Source organism: Tursiops truncatus, chromosome 10, assembly GCF_011762595.2.
Source record: "Tursiops truncatus isolate mTurTru1 chromosome 10, mTurTru1.mat.Y, whole genome shotgun sequence".
NCBI lineage: Eukaryota > Metazoa > Chordata > Mammalia > Artiodactyla > Delphinidae > Tursiops > Tursiops truncatus.
The window spans coordinates 41,750,048-41,777,332 of NC_047043.1; the positions used below are offsets into that span (position 1 = coordinate 41,750,048).

Consider the following 27,285-nt stretch of genomic DNA (forward strand, 5'->3'; position numbering starts at 1 on the left):
AAAACTTTGGATGAAATCATTTGATGCTCTAGATAATATATATTCTTCCACAGAGAATTTGCTTTTGCTTTGGCAGGCAGTTCGTATTGAGACAGAAAACCTCTATCCAGTCAGTAAGTGAAGGTATTTGGAGCTGGGCTTCATCCTTTAGGAGAGCATGTCTCCTTCAGGCTTATCTCTGCTACAGTTTGCTCTTTGGGGTTGCCACTGAAAGCCAGGGTTGTTCACCTCAGGTTGATTGAATGACTGCCCTCTGTTCAACAAGACTGTTCAAGTTCCTGCTCAACTTCTCATATTATTGGCTGCTACTTTTTACTCTCAGCCCGTAGTTGGTGCCTGCAAACTGCCAAAAGCTTTGAGCAGAAAAGAGGTGCTGAATGTCAGTGTACATCTGTCTTCTTTCCTTTTCTCCAGGATATTGGCCCTTCAAGTCTTCACTCTCTCATAAGCTTTCCAATGTTGTAAAGACATGTGTGACACTCCAACTGCTCCATGGTTGTTTTGGATGGGAGGTTTGCTCTGCAGCAAGCTTATCTGTCATAACCAGAACTGTATACTATTTTCTACTAGTAAAATCAATGTACCATTCAATACTATAATATTTAGTACTTCAGAGAAAATTGGCACCTTTGGATATTTGCCAACCAAGACTAATTGGCTGAAATTGCACAATTCTCTGGAAATGACTTAGGTTGTTCCCTTCTTACTCTAATCTATCCCTGGTTGACCTTATCCACTCAACTGGCTTTAAACAGTATGGCTATTCCGATGAATCCCAAATATGTACCTGTAACTGAAATATATCTCCTGAAATATAGATGCATAAATCCCAATGCCAAATGGATACTGACAGCGAGATAACTCATAAGTGTTTCAAACTCACGTATACAAAATGGAATTTCTCATCTTCTATCCCTACTTCCAAATGAAGCTGCCTCATTCTCCTCTATTTCATAACTCAGTGAGCAATAGGATCTTCTCCCCACCTGCCAAGCAATGTACCTGGTAATCATCCTCAGTTCTTCTTACCTTCTTCATCTTCATATCTAATCACTCACCACAGTTTTTTATTTCAACTTCATTATTATTTCTGGAATTCATTCATTTTTTCCCCATTCTTTTGTCCTCACCTTATTTCCTTGGAGTTCTAAAAAGTTTCAAAACGGGCTACCCTGCTTCCAGTTTAAGAGCATATATAATTTCCACATTCTCCCAAGTCATCTTTGAAAAATAGAAACAGGGTCTTGTCACTCCCTTGCTTAAAATCTTTCAGTGATTCTCCCTAATCTTCAGGACAATGTCAAAATGCTTTAATTTGGTATGTATACATTTTATAATCATGAGTTGAGTGTGAATCAAAGACAAAATATATAAAAGATGAACAAAATGTAGTTTGAAATTTTGTTATGGAAAGCAAGACTGAACCAAGAACTAGAGTTCTAACTTTGGAAATTAGTCTCCTAGAGATGAGAATTGAAGTTGTGAGAGTAGATAATAACAAAAAAGAAAAGAACATGGAAGAAAAAGACAGGACGGTTGAAGATATACATGGAGTGAAAGAGGGAAAATAGTCCTACAAAGGAAGCCAAAAAATTAAGTTCATTGCAGGCCGTATGATAAACAGAAGTCAAGTGCCAGGGGAAGGATAGGTCACTTATATGTGCTAATTAAAGCAAAAGGGCCAAGACAAAGATTGACCATATATCCCTAAAGAGCTCTGAGGACAGGGTAGAGATCCAGATGGAATTTTGAGAGGCTGCACCGGGAACAAACATTCATAGTGATTTACCTGTAAAGAGTAAAAAGACATGGGTAACCAAGAAATTTATACACCCCCCCCCACCCCATAAAAACTCCTTTGATGCCTACTAGATGTAGCCATTAATAGAACTGCAGATGCTAAGACTGTGGAGACTTCCTCCCTCCTCACCTTCCGCAAAGGCCAGCCGCAAAGGCCTGGGGAAACTTATTAACATGAAGTGATGCTCTGGTGTCGGGCAGATCCTATTCAGAACCTTGGTACAATTTGTGGTTGAGCCCTCCTCTGCCTCTCACAGACAGCAGAAGTCAAGCCTACCTTCTCACTCTCTTTTCTGAAGAATTTCCTTTGGACTTGATTCCTATGAATTACCATCTCCCTTGTGTTTCTCTTTTATAACCTTCTTCTATGCAGTTTCTCCAGGTATATTTGTGCCTGTGTGAAGACCCTGTCTTTCAAAATCCCTTCCCAGATGATTTATTAATTGTGGTATTGCAATTATTCCCCATACTACCTCATTGGTATCAGCATGAGAATTCCTGCCTATGTTATAATAATGAGCAGGTGCCAATGAGAAAGTTTTTGTCAGCCTGTAGACTTTTATATTTTCTTAAGGAAACAAAAACTGAAATGCATTCAGAACATTGTTGTCTTTGCTTCTATAATAACTTTTTCTTAAGTTTTCTTTCTCTTCATATTAGATAACCTTTTGGGGGGGGGATCATTTCACAGCACTGAAGTGTTTCTTGACAGTGTCCCATCTGTCAGATTTGCACGAAAAGTAGTGGCATCTTTGCCTGCTGCTCTTCTGAGCACAGACAGAGAGATTTGTAGACAACTTTGCCAAGATGTGTGGGTGGAGATGGGAGACTGAGTCAGGAATTATTGGTATATTTTCCCAGGAAAAGAAGGAAGCAAAAGTAACAATAAGGGGGGGCCAAAGAAGTGAGGTGCAATGAAGATGAGAAAAAGGAAAATACCCGCGGATTTCATGGAGAGTTTGTTTTACCCTTGGAGGACCACATCAATAGTCAACTTTCCTATGTGTTAAATCTACACACTGTAATGATTCTGGATGAATCCTTTCCTGCTTTCAAGATAGATTCCTCACAAGAGTTAAATAGAGGCTACCTTCTATGTGTATTCAATGGCTTTTTTGCTGTTTTTCATTTAGAAAAATAATTGTATTTCACCTTGACTCATTCATTTGTATATAATTTAAAAGAGGTTAGCCAAATTTGTCCTTTCTTAAGGATTCTTTTTGGTCTAGAATATGGTCTAGAATATCCCACTTGAAACAAGTGTATTTACTTATACTTTATAAAGAATATTACAATTCACTTAATGTTTAAAACTCACCTCTTAAGTGACAGGGTAAGCACTTTCAAAGTCTTTCACTGACACTTTGTGGCAAAAGGTGGAACTACAGTATTTTATTTTATTTTTTTTCTTTTTCCGGTACGCGGGCCTCTCACTGTTGTGGCCTCTCCCGTTGCGGAGCACAGGCTCCGGACGCGCAGTCTCAGCGGTCATGGCTTACGGGCACAGCCGCTCCGCGGCATGTGGGATCTTCCCGGACCGGGGCACGAACCCGTGTCTCCCGCATCGGCAGGCGGACTCCCAACCACTGCACCACCAGGGAAGCCCTACAGTATTTTTTAAAGTTGTTTTCTGACATGTTTTATATGGATAATATAACAAATAACAATCAAGAAATTATCATCTTTCATATCTGTATACATACATATGTACATTAAATAAAGAACAATCAAGACATTGCATAATCATTTAAGACACTATCTAAATTACAATATCACAACCTACTACAAACAAAACTTTGATTTCACAAAGAAATAATTTAAATTATGTATTAAAAAATCATGTGTTGGCTGTCTTTTATACTGCCATTAGAACTGAGGTATATTTGAATAATTGCGTTTTCTTTCATTATTTTAGCTGTTCATGAGTTTTTTAAAAATCATAAAATGAGCAATTAAGATTGTCCCCTGGAATTTTCGTTCTGTATTTAGGAATTTTGAGGAACATTATTGTTGGGTCAAAAATTTTGTTTCCCATTTTATAGCTCCTTTTTCCATGGAAAGTGTTTTTTTTAAATTGTGATAAAGTATACACAGTTTAAAATTTACCACTTTAACCATTCCTAAGTTTACAATTCATTGGCAGTAAGTACATTCACATTGTTGTACAACCATCAGCGCTATATATCTCTGTAACATTTTTCATCTTGCGAAACTAAAATTCTTTCCTCTTAAGTAATTATAGCCCATTCTCCCCTCCCCCCAGACCTTGCAACCACATTCTTCTTTCTGTCTTAAAGGATTTGGCTACTCTAAGTACTTCATATAAATGGAATTATATAATCATTGTCCTTTTGTATCTGGCTTATGTCACTTAACACCTATATCTTGTTTTAATGTTGAAAAATTAAATAAATGTGAAAATGCCTAAAATAATTTGATATATATAGTACAGATCTTTCGAGATACTCAGTAACATGCTAATTATATACCATGCACAGACTCCTCTTGATATTATAATATCAATTATTAGTTGCCATTTTAAGACCTAAGTGTATGTTTAATAAAAGATGCAGTCTCATCAACAGATTAACAGGATATCACCTTAGTTTAAATTTTTCCAAGTGCAAGGATTGATTTGAGAGAGAAATTCACTTTGTCCATATGCAGTGTGTTAGATACTAAAACAAAAGCCAGTTTATCATAAGTGCAGATTGAAGTTGCAAAAGGGTTTTATTGTACCAATATTTTATTTTCCTATTTGAAAGTCAGTTTAATCTTTGGCACATCCAGTAACAGGTTACTTTTAAAGACTGTATCTCTATGTTATGTTTTAAATCCCTCTCTACGTCACAGACTACAGATGCTGTCATACAGCTGGAGTCAGGTTCCGTCTGTCGGTCCTGCAGAGCAAAGATGGGAGCTATACATCATCAGATTCTTACAGATGAAGAGATGATGAACCAAATGCGGGGTGAAAGAGGAAGGACTAAATGGACTTTTATCTTCTTGGCACCTCTGTATCTCAAAAGTCTTTTTTTCAAAATATCTGTGTTCAAGGTGGCTTTTCATTCAATCTGCATCTCTGCCTTCTGGCATCACCTTTCACCCCCATGTGCACAACCATTCCTCACTTGTTCCTGATTAATGCAGGCAGACTGTTGTAAGTGCAGACTAACCACAAACTAACTTTAACATTGGTGGATCATGATCATTCAGAGAACCGATTTCAAAAATAGTACCAAGTTCATGTCTCACATCCTGCCAAGGCTCATCAGAAGGCAGTATATGGGGAATTGAGAGCCAAGAAAATAACTGGCAGGCAGCCAAGTTCTCTGTCAAATGTCAGGCCTTAAAGGGAATGAGGAAAATAAATGCTCCATTCAGCCACTGGGTTTTTCTCTTCTTTTAAAGAACCTCATGGGTAAATGTACAATACCAAAGGCACCAATATGATACAAGTGGATGAACAAATCAATGTTATGAATATTTTTTATTGCAAAGTAAGTTTTAGGCAGTGTTTGTGTTGGGAGAAAAGCTTTCGAAACCAAGAAGAGTAAGAGAAAGGAAAAGCCCATCTCAAAATGAAAAAGAGCTTTTGAACCAGTAGAAGAATAAGAAAAAAAATACAAATACCCATAATAGTTCATAATAATTTTAGAATGTGATTCATGATGAGGAAAGGTACAACATGTAATATGTTTTTATTTCTTTGTTTTAATATTTTTTTCCTTTTAAAAATATTTTTTATTGGAGTATAGTTGATTTAAAATGTTGTGTTAGTTTCAGATGTACAGCAAAGTGAATCAGTTATATATTTGTGTGTATGTGTGTATAGGTTATTACAGAATATTGAGTAGAGTTCCCTGTGCTATACAGTAGGTCTTGTTAACTATTTTATATATAGTAGTGTGTATGTGTTAATCCCAACTCCCAATCTATCCCTCCCTGTCACCCTTCCCTGCTGGTAACCATTAGTTCATTCTCTAAGTCTGTGAGTCTGTTTCTGTTTTTTAAAATAAGTTCATTTATATCATTTTGTATTAGATTCCATATATAAGTGATATAATATGATATTTGTCTTCGTCTGACTTACTTCACAGTATGATAATCTCTAGGTCCATCTATATTGCTGCAAATGGCATTATTTCATTCTTTTTTATGGTGTAATATGGTTTTAAAAAAGAAAGAAGTCATATTGAGTTAGGCTAATTAAGAGACATTACATGAAACCAATTTTTTTGTTTGATTGGTTTGCTTTTTTGTTTGTTTGTTTTGGGGTAGGATTTAATTAGTTGAAAAGAGGATTGAAATGGAGTGTGGCCATTTCAAAAAGGAGGAATGGCATTAGCAATCGCCTGGTGTGGAATGTTGGCTATAAAGTGAGATATCAAACTTATCCTGCAGCTCTGAGTATTTTATGGGCAGCATTGCAAGACATAGAGGGAAAGTTCAATGAGAACTGGGTGGCCACCTGAGGATTGTGTACTTAATTCCAAAGAAAAGGAGAGACTCCTATTGAAATGAAAGAGTTAATATAACTGGAGTGAATGGTATCACTGGATAAAATGGATAGGAGTAAAGAAAGGCAGAGTGCAGGACCAACTATTAGGAGGTAATTGCAACATCCTAGCTAATTATTACCACAATCTGACCAGGTATTTGCAAAAGGAATAGAAAGACAATTATAGAGGTAAGAGATATCTGAGGGATTTTAAACATAAGGTATTGGGGAGAAAAAGGAAGAATGTTATATTTCAGGGAGATATAAAGTCCAGGAAGAGAATATAAGAAAAGATGATGAATTTAACTGCATAAATTTGATGTGCTACCAAGAGAAGGTTGTTTCCCTTATATCTTTAATATTTTGAATGGGGAAATGAATAAACTAATGGATATTTATTCAACTCAAACTGAGGAGATATGCACGTGAAGATGTGTGCTCAGTTCTGGATAGCTAGCTCAGAGATATCTGCTGGTAACCTGCAGCATTTTCACAATAAAGAGACCAGGGTCATGAAAGAGGTAATCCTGCTATTATGCAGGAAGGGTCTGCCAATTTTTAACCCAGAGAAACAAAGTCTTGGGGAGCAGGCATAGTCATAATCTTTAGTATTTTGAATGTACATAATGTAGACACCATACTTAAGATATTGTAATTGTCACAGTAATATTATTTAACATAAATTCCAAATTCAAACTTCTCCAATTATTCCAATAATGTTTTTTTAGAATATTAATTTTCCCTCTCTTTTTCTCCCTAAGACTTAGAGGTAAAGAAACATCTACATGAGGGAACCAATTTCTAGCAATTGTATACATGTATGATCAAAGAAAAGTGTGACTTGGCTATTAGGAAATCTAACAAGATCTCAGGCTGTCTTAATAGAGAAATATTAATGAAAGCAGTCACCCTGTTCTTTTCTGTCCTGGTTAGACCACAGCTGGAAACATGTGTGCAGTTGTAGATAGCTCATTTAGAGCCATCAATGATTATCTGGAGTGTGCTCAGAATAAAGCGATCAGGGTGATGTGAGATATGAAACCCTGCATTGCACATGAGGGTTCTGGAGATATTTAGCCTCGGTAAGCAGAGGCTTGGGGAATAGCTGTGGACTTTAAATATCTCAATGGCTACTGTTATAGGTTGAGCTAGAAGAACAGAGCATCAAGCCACAGAGAATTTTTTTTAAGCCTTAAAATTTAGTGAAATTTGCCCTGCTGATTTGAAAACTTGCTTTAGACTGGTGACCCGCTTTTTCTTCCAATTTCTCTATTTTAGAATGGGAATATCACCCTATCCTTACCCCAACATGACATTTTGGAAGTAGATAACTTGTTTTCTAGGTTTCACTGGTTCATAGATGAAGAGGAGTTTTGCCCTGGGAAGACCCGTACCCCAAATCTCACCCATTCTTGACTTAAATAATATGTAGGTGAGATTTGGGATTTAGAGTTGATGCTGAAATGGGTTAAGAATTTGGGGACCGTTGAGATGGAGTGAATTGTATTTTGCATGTGGGAAGAACACAAATTTTTAGGGGTCACAGGACAGACTATTATGAGTTGAATTGTGTCTCTCCCAAAATATGTGAAAGTGCTAATCCTCTGAATATCAGAATGTGACCTTATTTGGAAATAAGGTCATTGCAGATATGATTAGTTGAGTTAAAATGAGTCATACTGGAGTAGAGTGGGCCACTAATCTAATATGACTGGTGTCCTTATAAGAAGATGCCATGTGAATACAGAGAGGCAGGAGAACACCTTGTTATGATGGAGAGAGAGACTGAAGATACAGAGCTATACCCTAGGGAAGGCCACGATAGCCAGCAAACCACCAGAAGCTGTGAGAGAGGTAAGGAAGAATTTCTCTACAGGTTTCAGAGGCAGCTTGGCCCTCCTGACACATTGATTTTGGACTTCTGGTCTCCAGAACTGTGGGACAATAAGTTTATGTTGCTTTAAAACACCCAACCTATGGTACTCTGTTAAAGCAGCCCTGGGAAACTAATACAGGTACAATGCAGAAAAAAATAGATAAGGTTTATTCCTTGGGTTCCAGGAAAGAATAAAGAACCCATGAATGGAACTGAAAGGGAAACAGATATCAACTCAACATGAACAAGAACTTGCTGGTAGGTAAAGTCAACACAAAACGTAGTTGAGGGCTTAAGCAAATCATAAATTCCCTACTATTAAAAATATGCAAGTAGAATGAATCAGGAATACTGCAGAGTTGATTTATGCATCAAGTTAGACTGAATGATCTCCAATTCCAGAATTTTATGAATGTATGTTAAAGTCCTGCCAAAGAAAGGCTGGCAGCTGCCTTCTACCTTCTGCTTCAATGATAGATGCTGGTATATAATAGAATGGCATGCAGAGTTTATAAGATTAAATCTAAGCTCGGCATTTACTAGCTATTCATCCTTAGGTAGGTTCCATAACCTCCCGAGCCTCAGTTTTCCACATGTTAGACAGGGATATTAACAATAATCATTTCATAGTGTTATTATGAAGATTAATAATTTAAATTGCTTAGAACAGGATATGGCACATAGTAAATACTATAGAAGCGTTGGTTGAGAATCTACTTGTTCTCACATTGCTTAGACATCATGCATTAACACTGTCCTCCCAGCATTGCCGTTCCTCACCTCCAAAATAGGGAGAATTGGGAGTCAAACTAGAATGGATTGCACTTTTTAAGTCTTGTTTTCTTTTCTAGATCCCAAATTGCACCATTTGGACCATTTATTGACCAAGGATCAGAAGTGTGATGTTTTTTGTCAATTTTCTCATAACAAGCCGTGATAATGTGTTAGTCGACTGCTAAGATGGGTTTGTGTGTGTGTGTGTGTGTGTGTGTGTGTGTGTGAGCATTTCAAGCGTTTCTGAGAAATAAAAGTTTCAGCAGCAGAATTTTCAGATAATAAAGACTATGATTTACCCTAATAAAGCTCACTTGAGTTTTTGGTACTTGTGTGCTGGAGTTAAAGGAAGATGTGAAGTTTTCACAATTAAATCCTCAGAAATTCAGGTATTTCATTAAATTGGCATCTGTTGGTGACTGAGGGTAATTTCAGCTTCAGAAGCTAGTAAAAGCATTTTTCAGCATATGAAAGTCATAATAAACTGGTGCATAATTGTCAAAAAGGAATCCTCACTCAGTGACTTAAATTTAACAAATGTGCTTTTATTTCTTCACTGCATAAGGTTACTAATCACTGCATCATTTGGGTGCATAAGCGACAGCTTTGACAGGGTAATGATACCCAGGTAAATTCACAGTTCCTTTCAGTGAAGCAAACCCATCAATAGATGTGGGTAGCAGTGCTTACACCTATATAGTTCTGGAACCAGTGATTATGTAACCTTTGAATATCTCAGAGGGCAGACAGAGCATCAAAGAACTATGTATTCTTTCCATAAAGAGAAGCTGAATGAGATAGCTCAACTTTTACACAGGGGGATACACTGAAGGAAAGGGAGGAAGGCTTGGCCGAGAAAGTGTGTTTCATCTGAGCTGATGTTAAGAGGCCATCAAGAGTAATAGAAAGGAGAGAGATTGAGTTTCTAGAATTTATATGTGCTTTTTTATATAACTCCTTCATTTTCACAAAAGAAGGTAGCCAGTGTGGTGGAAAGACCAGCTCTTCACTTGGTGTATAAGCCCAGTTGTAACTGTGGTTCTGTGTTTTATGAGCCATTTGTCCTCAACAAGTTCCTGTGTCTCACTGACGTCATAATATATAAAACATTGGTAATGATAAATTCCCTTGGGATTGTCATTGAGGTTAAACGATCTAAGGATATGAACCATCCACTTCAGTATATGGCAATAGTAAGGACTTTTTTTGTTGACTTTGTCTTTAAGGCTCTTCATCTCTTAAATGTCCCAAAGGCAGAGTTTGGGAGCAGGTAGGGGTCAACGTCATGGATGAGGCAAACGTTGCAGTTCATTGAAAACTAGCGAACTCCTAATTCATCTCAACTCAGTAAATATTTCTTGAGTATTTGCTGACCACTGAAGGAGTAGAACGATAAATCAAAGATTGCTCTTTAACTCCTGGAAAATGAAATTCAAAATCAAGTAAAAATAAACACAGCCTTATGATCCATTGCAAAATGTCTTGCAAGGTAAATGAACTGATTTTTAAGCATATATTCAGCATTCACACATATTGACCATTTTGGTGAAAACACAGGACAGCCTTAAATTATCTCCCTTGGCAATATTTATTTGTGGATTTGCAGGGGTACCAATTAGCTTGATGGTGTTCCCTCATCAATAGTTATTTTCTTTGTTTAGTCACTGTCTTAGTCTGTCTAGCCTGCTGTAACTGAGTACCATGAACTGAGTGGCTAATAAAAAACAGAAGTTTTTTTCCTCACAGTTCTGGAGCCTGAGAAGTCCAAGATCATGACTGTGGCAGATTCAGTGGTCAGAGTCCATTTCCTGGTTCATAAACAGCAGCTTTTTTGCTGTATCCTCACATGGTGGAAGGGGCAAAAGATCTCTCTGGAGTTCCTTTTATAAGGATCTAATGCCCTTCATGAGGGCTCTACCCTCATGACCAAATCATTTACCAAAGACTCACCTCCTAATACCATCACATTGTGGGGGAGGATCTTTCTATTTTATTGAGGTATAATTGATTTACAATGTTGTGTTAATTACCGCAATACAACAAAGTGATTAAGTTATACATATATATACATTCTCTTTTTATATTCTTTTCCGTTATGGTTTATTACAGGATATTAAATATAGTTCCCTGTGCTATACAGTAGGATCTTGTTGTTTATACATTCTATATATAATACTTTGCATCTGCTAACCCCAAACTCCCAGTCTATTCCTTCCCATGTCACCCACTTTGGCAATCACAAGTCTGTTCCTATGTCTATGAGCCTGTTTCTGTTTTGTAGATAGGTTCATTTGTGTCATATTTTAGATTCCACATATAACCGATATCATTTGGTCTTTCTCTTTCTGACTTACTTCACTTAATATGATAATCTCTAGTTGCATCCATGTTGTTGGAAATGGCATTATTTCAGTATTTTTTATGGCTGAGTAATATTCCATTGTATATATGTACCACATCTTCTTTGAGGGGGGCGCAGTCAGGATCTTAACATATGAATTTCTGGGGAGCACAGACATTCAGTTCATAACAGTTACTATTCGTTTTTCTTTCCAAATTAGTTTGTGTGGCCGTGTGGAAGAACCACCACATGAGGACGGTGACCAATTACTTCATCGTCAACCTTTCTCTGGCTGACGTGCTCGTGACCATCACCTGCCTTCCAGCCACTTTAGTAGTGGACATCACTGAGACCTGGTTCTTTGGACAATCCCTCTGTAAAGTGATTCCTTATTTACAGGTAATTATTTTTCACACTTTTGGGGTTCAAACACAGAAACTACTGAAAAAGTATAGTCATTTTCAATTATATTCATGGCCCTTTGGTAAATTACCTAGTGAGCTAAGAGAGAAATATACTTGCTTAAGGAACTGGTAAACTTAAGGAAAGTAATACCAGGTAAACAAGGTAAGTTCTGGGTAAAAACAAAGTGTCAGAATTCTCAAGTCATCAATAAATGCTGCACAAACCTTTTACCTATTTGGTCTCTAATTTTCTGATTATAAAATAAGGAACTTGACCAAATTAATGATTCAGCCTTTCCCAGTCCAAGTAATTGAGGACTATCTGTTTTTATAAGTTGTCTCATTTACTACTGAGAAATCAAAAGCTATATGATCAAAGCAGTACAGGGAACAGGTTATAGTGCAGGTTTTGAATTAAACTACCAGGAATCTGGTAGAGAATCTTTGCAATCTCTATTCTGCCATTCACCTATTGTATGCTATTGAGCCAAATATGTAAGTTCTTTGAGATTCACTTATTTTAAAAGATTAATAATTTTAATTATAACTATCTCTTATGGTGGTTGGATTAGCTTACTTAGATAATTTATATGAACCACTTGGCATAGGGATTGCTCTCTGGAAGACAATGACCTTATAAAAACATAGTACGTTCTCAGTAAACATCAGTCATGGTCATCAGAATTAGATGTTTTATTTTTCAGTTCTGAAAACAGCTTTCCTATAACTAGTTTCTCTACAAGAAATTAAGAACAAACACTTCCAGAGAATAATTTTCTGATTGATATTCTGATAGCTCTAAAATCTTTAAAAATTTTCCCAAGCTGGTGTCCAGAGCCACAGTTCTAAAAGACATCGATTTTCTTTAGCAATTGGACAGTGAGTGAAATGGTGGCCACTCCCTACTGGTTCCCTTGACCACCCTCCACCTCCCGATATTTATTCCATCCAGTGTTCCAGTTGGTTTCATAAGATTTGGAGGAAATGACAATATGCTCCCAATAATGACAAGTTGGGGAAGTTAGAACAACTGAATCTAGATACAGACCTTACGCTCTTCAGAAAATGGACTCAAAATGGATCATAGACCTAAATGTAAAATGCAAAACTATGAAACTCCCAGAAGATACCATAGAAGAAAATCTAGATGACCTTTGGTGTTTTGATGACTTTTTATATATAACACCAAAAGCCTGATGATTGAAATAAATCACTGATAAGCTGAATTCATTAAAATTGAAAACGGCTGCTTTGCAAAAGTCAATGTAAAGAGAATACAAAGACAAGGCACAGACTGGGAGAAAATATTTGCAAAAGACATGATGATAAGGAACTTTTATCTAAAATATACAGAGAGTTGTTAAAGTTGTTAAAGTTCAACAGTATGGAAGCAAACAACCCAATTAAAATATGGGCCAAAGACCTTAACAGACACCTCACCAAAGAAGATATACAAGTAGCAAAGAAACATAGGAAAATATGTCCCTCATCACATATCATAAGCGAAATGCAAATTAAAATAATGAGATATCACTGCACACCTATTAGAATGGCCAAACTATGGAACACTGATAATACCAAAAGCTGGCAAGGATGTGGAGCAACAGGAATGCTCATTCATTGCTAGTAGGAATGCTGTAAAATGTTACAGCCACTTTGGAAGACTGATTTTTTTTTTTTACAAATTTAAACATAGTCCCAACATATGATCCAGCAATTGCATTCCTGAAAATTTACATCCACACAACAACTTGCATGCAAATGTTTACAGCAGCTTTATCTATCATTACTAAAACTTGGAAGTAACCAAGATGTCCTTCAGTAGATGAATGGGTAAATAAACTGGGGTACAACCCGGTAATAGAATATTATTCAGTGATTAAAAGAAATGAGTCATCAAGCAATAAAAAGACATGGAGGCGGCTTCCCTGGTGGCACAGTGGTTGAGAGTCTGCCTGCTGATGCAAGGGACATGGGTTCGTGCCCCGGTCCGGGAAGATCCCACATGCCGTGGAGCGACTGGGCCCGTGAGCCATGGCCGTTGAGCCTGCTAATCTGGAGCCTGTGCTCCGCAACGGGAGAGGCCACAACAGTGAGAGGCCCACATACCGCAAAAAAAAAAGACATGGAGGAACATTAAATACTTATTACTAAGTGAAAGAAGTCAATCTGAGAAGGCTATGTACTGCATAATTCCAATAACATGACATTAGGAAAAAAGACAAAACTATGGAGATAGTAAAAAATATGAGTGGTTGTCAGGGGTTGGAAGGGATGAACAGGGAGAGCACAGAGGATTTTTAATGCAGTATAACGTAGGATATTATAATGTTGGATACATGTCCTTATACATTTGTCCAAATGTACAACATCAAGAGTGTACTGATTATGGTGTGCCAATGTAAGTTCACCAGTTACATCAAATGTACCACTATGGTGGGGGATGTTGATCATGCGGGAGGCTATGTGGGAACAGGGGGTATAGGGAAATCTTTGTACCTTCTCCTCAGTTTTGCTGTGGTCTTAAAAGTACTCCAAAAGTGAAGTCTTGGGAAAAACAAAAGATGAGAGAGACCACAAATAGCTCATTATTAGAAATTATATAAATTAGGCTTTTGGATCTAAAATGTTACAAAGAGACCTTTACCTCAATAGTTCTACAATGACTCATTATAAAAAGAAATAATACATTTTTAGGCCAGACCTCACTGATAGACTACTAAGTGGGAAATGTCATGAAAGTTATAAGCCTCATTGCAAGCATTAAGTTTAACTGCAAGGCTAGTTTTGTCAGTCATCTGAAAATCATGAGTGGGTTACAAAAATAAACTATAGCAAAAATTTTTGAGAGAAAGAGTACATTGAGCAACAGGGAAAAATATCACCATAGAAAAAAATCACTAAGCAATGGGTCTTATGATTACGTGGAGACACTGGGAAAATCATAAATAGCAGAGAATTCTAATATGTCACCATTTCTGTGGTGCTTCCAGAAAGTTTTTTAAATTTCTCTTGGTTCCAGTAACCACCCAGGGGGAAATTTGGGGGATCTTTTTAAGTTTTAAGATGGCTTAAGTTGCCCAGAATCTTTTATTGGCTGAGTTGTTCTCTCTGCAAACCAGAAGTTTCCCTGATGGAGAGTGGGGTGATGGAGAGGGATGCATCACCCTGTAATAGGTGCAGTCCTGCTCTAATGCACAGCAATACCTTCTTATAGACTAGGTATTCCAGATTCTCTTACGTGGATGCAAGGACATATTGAAAGCAATGTGCAACCATGAATGAGGCAGGGCATGGGTCTCTCCTAATGTTCATTATGACAGTATTCTTTCCAGCAGCACAACTTAACAAGTCTTACAGTTGAAAGAACATCTTCATCTCTTGATAGCTTCTATCTGCTTCTCTATAAAGTGTCCAGTTTAGTCAACTTGACTAAACAACAGAGGATCAACAGTTGATCCTCTTCACCATAGATCAAGGACAAAACTATTAATAACCACAAGATCTGACCCATTCATTACCTCATTCAACATTACTTCTTGATGGAAAGTTGTAAATGCACAAAAATATTGAGGCACTGGTATAACTCACATCTCCAAATTCTCTCAATATTTATTGTCCATTTTCCAGAGAATTTTCCCAAGTAGAAGGAATAGGGCCAATGTGCAATAAGCCAATCATCTGAGTAGTTTTTTTTTCCCTTAATGGTGATGTTCTGAAACCAATGGTCCCTCATATGATACTTATGTCCTACTGAGTATTTAAAAACATATACAAAACACCCAGCCAAATTTTAAGGTTATTTGGTTGCATTTAAGATTCTTTGGACATTTACTAATTTCCTATTAATTATATGTTCTTTTTCTTCTAAATACAATTCAATGCAATCTTTAGATTTATGAGTGGTATGCTGTAAGACTTCAGCAAACTCTCATCAATCTTAAAAATCTTACAAATATAATAAAACTTAGCTAACTAATTAAAATATCCCTTTTATATCTTTAATCACTCCATAGGTCTACTACCAGTAACATTTATTGGGTTATTTGCTGAATAGTTATCATGAATTTCTAGAAAAAATGTAAAATATTTCACTTTTCTTCTCACACATACAGGAGCAGTTGACTGCTTTTTCAGAATGACATTTTTTTTGTAACTGCAGAAGAGGTTCTGCACAGGAAATGCCAGGAAAAGTAGAACCAAAGCCAACTGAGTTTTGGGTGTCGGGTGATGGGACAGGCTCCCTCACTCTCAGTCACACGTCTCCACCTTCCAATCCATTAATGCCTGTCATCCAAACTTGTGATTTGGCAAAATTTCCATTTCTACTTGTCATGGATCTCTGAGTCCCTTTTGTCACATTTATATGCTAGCGTGAAACTGAGTCCTCTACCAAAGAAAGCTTCCCATGTTGCCCTGAACACAGGGTGCTCATAGGATGGGTGCAAGATAAAGCACCGACAGCAAAAGAAAGTTCACATCATCTCACTTCACTCACAATGTTCATGGTCCACACTACATTCATTTCTCAAATGATTTATTATCAAATTGACTTGAGCTAATATTAAAATCTCAATGAAAAAGGCACCTTTAAGTGCACTCCTACAAGTGAAAAGCAACAACAAAACTCTCATTTATAATCACTTATGATAAGGTGCAATTATATATCCCCTTCAAGAAAATCATGTAAATTGGATGCTAATTGTATACTAGAGTATATTATACACCAGCAAATGTAGCACTCAAACAGTAACTATCAAATCACTGACGGTCAATGGTCCATGCAATGGATTCTACTGCTAGATTAACCGAACCAGCATGTTCTCGCATGAGAAGGCACTGCACCTTGGCTTACTGTTGACACTGGACAGCCATCTCTCAAGTGCACTGTTTTGAATTGATTATTACTATCTAACAGTAGAGGGAACTAATAGAAATGACTTCAGAATTTGAACCACACTACTTTTATCCCATTCACCCATGTTGATTAGAATTCATGAAAAATAAAACACTAGGTCTTGATGAGCATTTTACATTTCTAATTGCTAGAGAGCATAAATATAGCCCTGACTCAGCAACTATGAAATGGCAACTGTGCAGAGCTAGAAGACCACTGTCTTTTTCCCAGCTTGGCAAGGGTATGGAAGGACCCTGGGTGCTTGACACGTTCTCAGGGAAGAAATGGAAGTTGGAGGAGAAGAGGACAATTGAGAAAGAGGTGTGAATGCTCTCTGAGGCAGCACCAAGGAATTGCCAGGTGCCATCAACCAAGCCTTCTCTAGTAGAGTTCATCCCTTTAGGATTACACCTAAAACGAAATTAGCCTCCAAGAATTTAGCATAGTTTACACCTTTATTTGTAATTTCTATGACTGCACTTCACCGAAAAGCAGTCTGTTCCTATTAAAAGCTAGAACTCCAAGCTCAGGAATAGAAGAGAATACTAATAGTATAATGACCATCATCGTGTCATAATCATAATAAGGAATAACAAACACTTGCACAGCATTTATATACCAGCCCTGGACTAGGTGTTTCCCATCTCAACTGACGGTTCCTACAATTCCATGGACAGCTACGATTATCAGGCATTCTCACACAGATGAGAAAACTGACGCATAGAGAGGTTAAGTGACTTACCCAAGATCATGCATTTGGCAAGTGCAGTGGGGTACATACCCAGGAAACCTGGTAGTGGAATTGACTCCAACCACACTCTGCTGCCTTTTCCAAAGAGAATCAAAAGAATCAGAGTTGGCAAGCATCTCATCCCATCATTTTACTCATTTAATAGAAAAATAAATGAACAAACAATAACCCATCCACATTTTACCTACAGCTCTTAAGTAGGGGACCCATATTGTGCAGCTAGCTGGGAGGAGATGAGAATGGATATGTGGTCCTAATCCTTAACCCAGAGCCTTTCCTGCTGGGCTGGACCAGCCCTTAGATCCTTCTCTCTCATCTGTACCTACAGTCAGTGCATCGACAAGGAAGGTCCTGATGTAAGAAGCAGAGAGACCTGCTCATTCACATTTTATGGGATCAGTACAACTAGGACAGAAAAATATAGAAAGATGACTGTGCCATATATATTACCTTAGATTGAGGCTTATGACTATTCCTTAATTCAAAAAAATATTTATTAAGCACGTCAAGCACTGTGTCAGGTACTGTTTTGTGAACACAACAGTCCCTCCTGCCATTGGTCTTTGTTCCAATAGAGAAGATAAACAGTAAATTAATGAATTAAAGAAAATAATTGTACTGTAAATGTTGAGAAGAAAATAAATAGAAATCTGTAAAAGATATATCAGAAAAGAGCAAGAAGCTTGTTTTTAAAGAGAGAGTTTTGAGATAATTGATTTTGTCAGAACCAATGGTCCAATCATCCAGTATAGAATACACTAAATATAATTACATAAACTGATCATGTGGGGATAAGCATGCTTGACATATTTCTTTACTATTTTCTTAAAGTTCCAAGTTAAAGTATTGTTTGTGGTGCTATTATATAGAAATCTGGATTGGGTGAACCTATTTGAATTTTAGAGGCAGGTTGCTTATTCCAGCAATGAGCAAACTATGGTAAGGAGATTCATATAAAGAATTATTTTTTATCGTGACTCATGCCTTTCTTTGGGTGTAACATGTTGGAAATGAACTAATGTACAAATAACCTTGATTATTTAAAAATAGGAAATGAGATACCTATAATTCAAAAATACTAATTAAATGCAATTTCAACCAGATTCTTGTACGATAATTTAAATGAAATACATGTCATTGTATTATTCTCTATAAGTGACAGAGAATTTTCCATTTCAGACTAAACATATATATTTTACTATTTTTTCATTCCAAGATAAGATTTCCCCTATCAATAGAAAAATTTCAAGACAAAATCATGATTGTCATTATTTAAAGAATGCCATATTATAGATTAAAACATTTAGCATAAAAAAAGATTGCAAGGCTTGTATAGTACATTTTTATGTTTAACGGAAAAAAGGTATTCTTTTCCCTGATACATTTCTAATATTATTTTTTTGGCAGAGTTTTTTCTTTTTTTAATAGAAAGCACTTGTGTGAAATGTTTTTTGACAACTTTGAATCTGGTTATCTGTGTGCCTATGTTTCTGACAGGGTAAAAGTACTGAGAGTGGTCCATGTAACACCCGGTGCTTCCCTTGTACTACCTTCTTTTCCTCTCTAGACCGTGTCAGTGTCTGTGTCTGTCCTCACACTGAGCTGCATTGCCTTGGATCGGTGGTATGCGATCTGTCACCCTTTGATGTTTAAGAGCACAGCCAAGCGGGCCCGGAACAGCATCGTCATCATCTGGATCGTGTCCTGCATCATAATGATCCCTCAGGCCATCGTCATGGAGTGCAGCACCATGCTCCCTGGCTTAGCCAATAAAACCACTCTCTTTACAGTCTGTGATGAGCACTGGGGCGGTAAGTCCATTGTGGCCCTTGCATTTATATGACAGCTGCAAATTGAAAATCTAATTTGCATAGCCCTTGTAAAGCTGGCCTCGTGTATTTTATTGGCATTTGTTAATATTGTTTATTTTATAACATGGTAGAACATAGTATTGTCTCAGGTGTCAGGTTCCCTAATGGGCTTCAAATACAACTGGATTTTTCATTTTAAAACCATGTCTGGCCTGGGAACATGGATGTCTTGCCCGTGGACCTATGCTGTTCTCTGAGTCAGATTAGCTACACACGTTTTCTCTATTCATAATATAGTAAACTGATACATTTTATCACTAGCATAATTATTTTCTGACTTAAGAATTACACTAATTATGAAATTATGAATCTTTTTTGGTTTCCCATCTGATATGTTCAGTGGTTAAATTTAAACAATCAAGTTAGGAGGCCTTATGCTCCTTTGGTTCAAAACTCTCAGCAACAGTCTTTGAGGTTTTCCTGTAATAGTGGAAACACCTTTATCAATGCCTAGTGGTGGCACAAATCTGGACACAGCAAAGGATGAAAGAAAATAAAATAATCCTGCATTTCAACACTAGTTACAAAATTATCACACGGAATTTAAAGGAAACAATCTGTTCTCTTCTGGGTAAATATATTACAATGGCTCATATTTAAACTGTAAACATTAGGAAAGCATTTGTTTACTGGAAAGATGTATCAACAGAGGCAGTGCACGCCAAGGATTGTTCATGGACCTGGTATTTTCAAGCATATGAATCTCTGAATTCATGTTAATTCCTACCTTGATTCTTTTATTGGAACACTGAAAAGAGGAAAATCAGGAACTGAAAAATTAGGCATATGTTTCCACTGCAGCAAGATAAAACTCAAAAGACACTGAGATTATTCCATATGTTATCCAAAGACCTATAATAATTAAAATTGCAAAATTTGCTTTATCTATTACTGTAAATATTAAATACTCCTTTTAAAAATTGAGATTTATCCTTTCTTTCAATTGCAATTCTTTTGCTGTATTTCTTTCTGTATCTTCTTCAGTTTTTCCCAAGTTTCCCCATTAACAATGAAGACAAAACCAAAATGAGTAGAAAGTTCCAGAATGATAGAAATATTTCTTAAGTGTCTTCGGTCCCATTTATTTAATGTTCAAACAACATCTTGAGTACTTAGGATATGCCAGAAATTGTGCCAACCTGAAGAGAAATAGACTCTGCCCAAGGGAACCCGTTGTATATAATGAGGCTGAAATGCAAATAAATAAAGGTTTATAGTGTGATTAGTATTTTAATATACTTATATACAAAGTGCTAGGAGCACAAGTGAGAGGACAGACTCAGTCCTGGCCATGTGAACAAAAGTTTATAAGGACCTGCTAACATTTCAGCAAAGCATTAAAGATGAGCAGGGAGGAAGCTCAAGGGGCAGTTCATTTGCTCAGGGTTTGAACTCTGTTCTCTCAGAATGAACTTGTTTTGCCTTTTGATTTGACTATGCCTTAATGTTTAAGTATCTCACTTATTTTCAGTTTAAGAAAGACTTTAAAAATGTGGAGATTCACTAGCATGAGTGTGATTCTCTTTCAATGTACAATTTAATAATTTGACCAATTAAATGATGATAATCTACCAAAAAAAAAAAAAATGAGCAGGGCTTTTCCAGACAAGGAAGAGGGAAAAGGGTGTCCTAGGAAGCAGGAAAACTCACACAATGGGCACCATTCCTTGAAGAAGAAAGGAAGAGAGTCCAAACTTGTAGCTTCTGGAATGCAGTCTAAAGAACTGTGTTTGGGAAAAGGTGGGCTGGGAGCCAAATATGACATATCTCTTATGATTATCTAATTCCTATGCAATGAGTTATATTTGGAAAAGAGCCTAAAGATCTCTTGATCAGAATGCTTAGTTAATCATGATGAAACTGAACCATAAATTAAATTATTTGCTCAATATTATGAAGCACATTTAAATATAAGTGTTACCAAATCCGGGTTTGGCTGCTCGTCAGTCAGAAGTCAATACTCAAGAGGCAAGTGTCAGTAGAAAGGAAAGGTGTGTTAATCAGAAAAGCTGGCAATCTGGGGAGAAGGTGGACTCATGTCCTGAGACCACCTCCAAAGATTCTGCTCAGCCCTGACAGTTTTTGAAGGGAAAAAAGGGAGAAGAATCTCAGTGTATCATCTAGGCAGGAGTTTGGATTCTGCATCATTCTCCATTGAGTGTAGGCTGGCTGACTCTCTCTTCTTTATCTTGCCCATGTGGGCTGCCTGCAGGATTGCTAAGGGGGCTGTTGGGGGTAGAGAGCTAGTCATTCTTTAACTATTTAATTCTTCATTCTTACTTCTTTTAATCTAGGTAAAGAATCCACAGGTTAGACAAGGCACCGTGTGTGTTCAGGAGAGCATAAGTCAGGAGTTAGTTTCAATTGCCTAGTGATCTCATTCCTATAATTAGATTCTTTTAAGGTTAGAGGGGAACAGAAATGGGCAAACAGGAAAGGTGCAAAAGAGCTGCTTTCAGAAGCTTCCAACTCACAAGCTGGGATTCTTTAAGTTTACGGAGATGGTAATTAGATTAAAATTCCCACCTATTATTCAATATGTGTCAGTAGTATTTTCTCTAAAGTATTTGGGTAATTAATTTCATTTATAAGTCTGTGGACTGATTTTATAAACTTGTCCTTTTTTTAGTGTTGCCCTGAATGATCAAGTTTCATTAACTCCCATGAGCAAAAGGATTGCAGAACTAGGGAATCCTGTTAGTCATCATGATTAAGTAAATAGCTGCATCATTTTCTAATTAACTTTGAGCAACAGATATAAATATATAAAAGGCATCCCAACCTCTCACATTTTATTACTTAACTATAGAAGGGATATTTTCCTTAAAAAAAAGAAATTATTGTCAAATACCTAAAAATCTAAACTCAGTCTTCAGAAGTCATTTAGGAAAGCTATTTGAAAGTGATTTTATATTAGCATAAAATTACTTAAAATGATTTTAAAAGCTAAGTGATGCTGAATTGAGTTGATCATCCACAAAATCAAGCAATAAAATCTGTGACATTAGTTTTTCATATATTAAATGAAATTATCAATAACTTCATGTTCTTAAGAAGAATATGAAAAATTAAAAGCAGGTTCTTATTATTCTGCTCATTAGACATAATGATTTTTACATTAGCATAAGCTTTGTTAATATAAGTTATTTATAAATCTAGGTTTAACTTAAAATTTTAAAGCTTGGACATATATGTGATAGTCACAACTTAAAATCACCATAGACAATTATATTTTACAGGGTTAGCTCTCTAAAGTACAAAACTTTTGAAAGTCCATTTAGTCCCATTTTTAAAAAATTTGTTGTGAAATATCTTTTATTTGCTATTAACTCATAAACTGATTTCTTATCTTTATCCTAAGTTAAATCAATGATTTGGTTATAAAAGTAAACAGAGATATTATGGCCCTACAACCAATATTACAATGTGGAAAGAGTCAGTAAACTATGTGGTCACTTGATTCATATCTATCAAATAACTTTTGGGAAAGTCTTGCAAATGCTGTCTCGCTCATGGTGCAAAATAACTGAGAACTCCATCTTACTGGAAATAAGACCACAAATATGTAATATTTTATGGATACATTACTTCTGCAACTCATTATGTTGATCATTGCCTATGGCTTGTTCAAAAAAAGACCACAAACTATTCAGTTCTTGGCAGACACACTTGACACTCAAAAACAAATAAAATGTGTTAATATTTATTTTAATGATGTTTAAATTATGTTTTTGTGTATGCTTACTGTTTGCATCAATCACATCCATTCACACTTCTGAAAGTTTAAAATTCTTCCAGAATTATAACCATACATTCTTGATTGCTTGGTTTGTAAATGCATAGTTTCACAGGATAGATCCTATTGGAAGAAATTAACTGTCTTTTCCCACTCAATCCAAGATATGTTTTACTAGTAATTCATCCAACTTTTAATGAGCATGTACTGTTTGTCAAACATTGTTTTGGATGCCGGGGATTTATAATCTCCCTCCTCTTGGATTGTACTGCCAAATTATTCTTTGGTGGTCTGAAAAATAATAATAATAGTGGAGCCCTTCCTTATATTCAAGCTAATTATGGTATCTGGCCTATTATGAGATTTGGAAAGTATATACATATGTGTGTTTATTAATAGGAACATTTATTGAAAACACTTATTAGGGAGAAGATAATAAAATATATTACAGATTCAGATAAACTTTTATGGATACATGAACTTGGAAAAGACTCTCCAAATTGAATATTTGGAAAATTATATTTAACTTAATTTTCCATTGAATCCTTGAGAGGTGTAACATGAAGGAGAAAATGTTTGTCATTTTTAGGTAATTATATTAACATGTTCACTCAACAATGGACCTTAACTCACCTAAGAGAAGTTAAGCTTTATCTATCTAATACCTGACATTTTTCTTTAATCTCTGATTTCAAAGACTAAAGAAAGATCCATATTTACTCCTTATTTGTTGGTTTGATATACATACAATAATGTATGCAGATTATGCCTATTCATCCGTTGAGTAGAGACACGAAATTTTAACGGTTGTCAATCTTTAAAATGCTGTTTTCTAATTTAGGGAATGCTTAAGTGAACAAATTTCATGTAGCTACTGTCTAGACATATGTCTTAAAATATATTAAATATATTGCTTATCAAGTGTAGAGAAACTTCAAAGATAGTTTCAACACATATAATTTAAACTTTCAATGGCATTTCTGGGTTTTCAATTAGCTTAGACTCTAAGCATGAAATGAGGAATCTAAGACGATCATGTTTCCCCAATTATCTATAATAATCTCTTTATTAAAACAATCTATCTTAGCCTGCAAGTGTAATTTTGCTTGATCAATTTTTCTCTATGTTGGTGTTCATTATCATAATATGCATTTACCAGCCAATTACATATTTTTCTAACTATTTATAAATATACTGGTTGCAGAATGAGCTTTCTTTCCCGTCTAAAACTCCAGACTGTTATCACAGCGATGGTATCCATCTCTGCAGTTTAAAAATAAATGACCTACCAAATCTACCTTTCTCCACTCACTCAATTTAATTGTCTGATGCAGACATCAGGGATTCACAGGTATGTAAGCTTTAAAGGTATATTTTTTTTGTGGGAAGCTTATACGACATTTTCTTCAAAACAAATAGAAGTTCAAAGCCACTCAGGTGCCTGGGAAGTGCCGAGGTCACTCTCCAGCTCCTTTGAAATTGGCTCTGCAAATGCTGCATGGCACTTTGAATGCTGCGGCACTTCAAAGGGAAAGACTGTTTGCTATTCCTCCAGTCAGGCTGCTCAGATTCTATCACTTTTTATGTAACTGGCTTGTTTTGCAGGACAAACTTGAAAGGAAGTTAGAAACTGAAGCTGATGAGCTAGATGTGAGCCACCTGGGCCCCAGAGAAGCTAAAAATGACACATCAAATTGGTCTTTTAGACCTCCTGGTAGCACACACACCCTGCTGTGTGCTCTAAAGATTGTAGTGGAGAAAAACATCTGTCTGAGAAAGAAGACAGTTTTAGGAGTAAAAATAAGAAGAATATTAAACTCTAGAAGACAAGACTATGAAATCAATACTGTGGAGGATATGTTGACTTACTAGAACATATACAAAATTCCTCTCTAAGTAAGTTGTGCATGTGTGTTAATGCATGTACTTTTAATAAAAATGAGATTTTTAGGGTTCTTTAAACTTAGATGTCAAACCAATATGGGTATTTTCTTTTTTTGATATCCATCTTACTTATCAGGGATAAGCACATATAGGATTGTAGTGATTGCTTATTTATCATTAATTCTATGTGCACAGGTAATACGTATCACATATTGATATGAGGATATGTTGATATGTTGAAAATATATTCAGTAAGAATTCAATGAATGTTCAATAATTGTTATCAGTCATTATGGTCATCATCATAATCATTATTGGTTAATCCTCAGGATAAATTGCTCTTACCACGTTTGACCACATAACCGAGTCTTCATGCTTCTACATATTTTCTGAAGTAACGAAAATAATAAAATCCATGAAAGTGATAGCATCATCCTTCCATAATAGTGTAGAACAAATCCCATTGCCAATATCAAAGTCAAAATAAGTTATGTAATTTTTAGAATTTTAAAAAAAACCTTTGTTTTATTAGCATTTAGTTAGAATTGTATCAAATTATTGGCATTTAATGTCTATGGTATCCATTTAGGATATATTGTTTCTTGTTTTACATTTAAGTAAAAGTAGCTTGATCAGTGTGATATATTCAAATACTAGTTAAAGGGAAATATCCCTTAAAGTGTTTTAAAAGTCAGTAATGGATATATTTTAGAAAAATTAAAAATTAATATTAAGCCACAGTGCCAATTGATTGACTCCTTATAAATGCCCTAATCTGTGATATGTATTACCTGTGCACATAGAATTAATGACAAATAAGCAATCACTACAATCCTATATGTGCTTATGCCTGATAAGTAAGATGGATATCAAAAAAAAGAAAATACCCATATTGGTTTGAAATCTAATTTTAAAGAACCCTAAAAATCTCATTTTTATTAAAAGTACATGCATTAACACACGTGCACAACTTACTTAAAGAGGAATTTTGTATATGTCCTAGTAGGTCAATAAAAATAATCATTATCAAATGTTTGCTGTTTTAGTTTTCGAAAAACTTTCTGAATTCATATTTGGAGATACAACTGGGAATATTTTCTCATCTCTCAAGAGAGAAATGAAGAGGAATCAACTTAGTTTACTGTCTTTTTCCATTTTAACAAAAACATTAGCAATTAAGTTTTGATTGAGTAATGTCCCTCCTTGCAAATCCAAGTATTGGACAATCCAAATTAATTTTTATTGATTAAACAGATGTAATTAAGAGAAAAAAAGGCTTTTTGATAAATGAATACTTGACTGGAAAGACTGTAGTAACACAAATTAAGAAATGGCTAATTGTTCTTCCTCTCTGAGTAGATTACATGACATTAAGACTTTGCATTTAGTACTTAAATGTAAGTAGTTAATATTATAAATCATTTTTCCCTTTTGTGTATATAACATAACAGTAAAATCATATAGAAGGTAATTTTGAAGGCAAAACATTGACAGATGTACTTTTAAAAAGTCTATGAATTATAATATTTTATTATTTTAACTTTCATTCCAGGTGAAATTTACCCCAAGATGTATCACATCTGTTTCTTTCTGGTGACCTACATGGCACCACTGTGTCTTATGGTGTTGGCCTATCTGCAAATATTTCGTAAACTCTGGTGCCGACAGGTAAGTAATTTCAAATAACTTTCTTGTGTTTTCCTTAGGATGTCCTTAAAAACAAAATTTAAGAGTGAATTGAACCAATATAATATGCTTAGCAAAGGATTGTGTGTTCTTCTAAAATAATGAGGCCTTAGTCATGAACATATGTCTAGGCATTTTTTAGGGTGATATTTAGGGAATGTTATTTATGAACTGCCTTAATGACTAAATTTTAAACCTCTGTGATTAGTCGACTTGATTTTTGTCTAGGAATAATATTGTAAATTTTACTTTTTATGAGAAATAAATAAAAATTCCTTTAAAGTTTCCTGAGACTGTAAGTAAAGATGTATGTAATACATTTTTGATGAGATGTATGTAATACATTTTTATTATAGGGTTAAATCTCCAACTTCAAAGATCTTATTTTTTTTTTCAGAACAGTAGAAGAGTCAAGCAGAATTGAGAATTTTAAAAATTGTTTATGCTAATTTGTACTGAAATGTTAGATAATTTTGCTATGTATTCATTCACTCATTTATTAACTCAGTGAATGTATTCATTCACTCAGTTATTCATTCGTCAAATATTTATATTACTTTTGCATGCATGTCTGATAAAAAGCTAAATGTTCTAGTCTGTGTCATTGGTGAATTCATAGTCTAGAGGAAGGAAACAGTTCCAGGGCAAAAATCACCTTAAAAAATATAAGCAAAGGGGATCAGAGAAAAGCTTAGTGGAGGTGGATCTAATTCAGACCAGGAGACATTTAAGCTGAATCATGATGACTCTAAGGAAATCGACGA

The 27,285-nt window shown here is 35.6% G+C and overlaps 1 protein-coding gene across 1 annotated transcript in view; it reads left to right on the forward strand.

Moving 5' to 3' along the window:
- The window catches only part of HCRTR2 (hypocretin receptor 2), a 117,678-nt gene that overhangs the window by 72,938 nt on the left and 17,455 nt on the right, over nucleotides 1-27,285 (forward strand). The window contains exons 2-4 of the mRNA XM_019931388.1: nucleotides 11,513-11,691; nucleotides 18,912-19,155; nucleotides 26,388-26,503. Coding sequence (XP_019786947.1) covers nucleotides 11,513-11,691; nucleotides 18,912-19,155; nucleotides 26,388-26,503 — 539 coding nt within the window. The remainder of the gene's footprint in view (nucleotides 1-11,512; nucleotides 11,692-18,911; nucleotides 19,156-26,387; nucleotides 26,504-27,285) is intronic.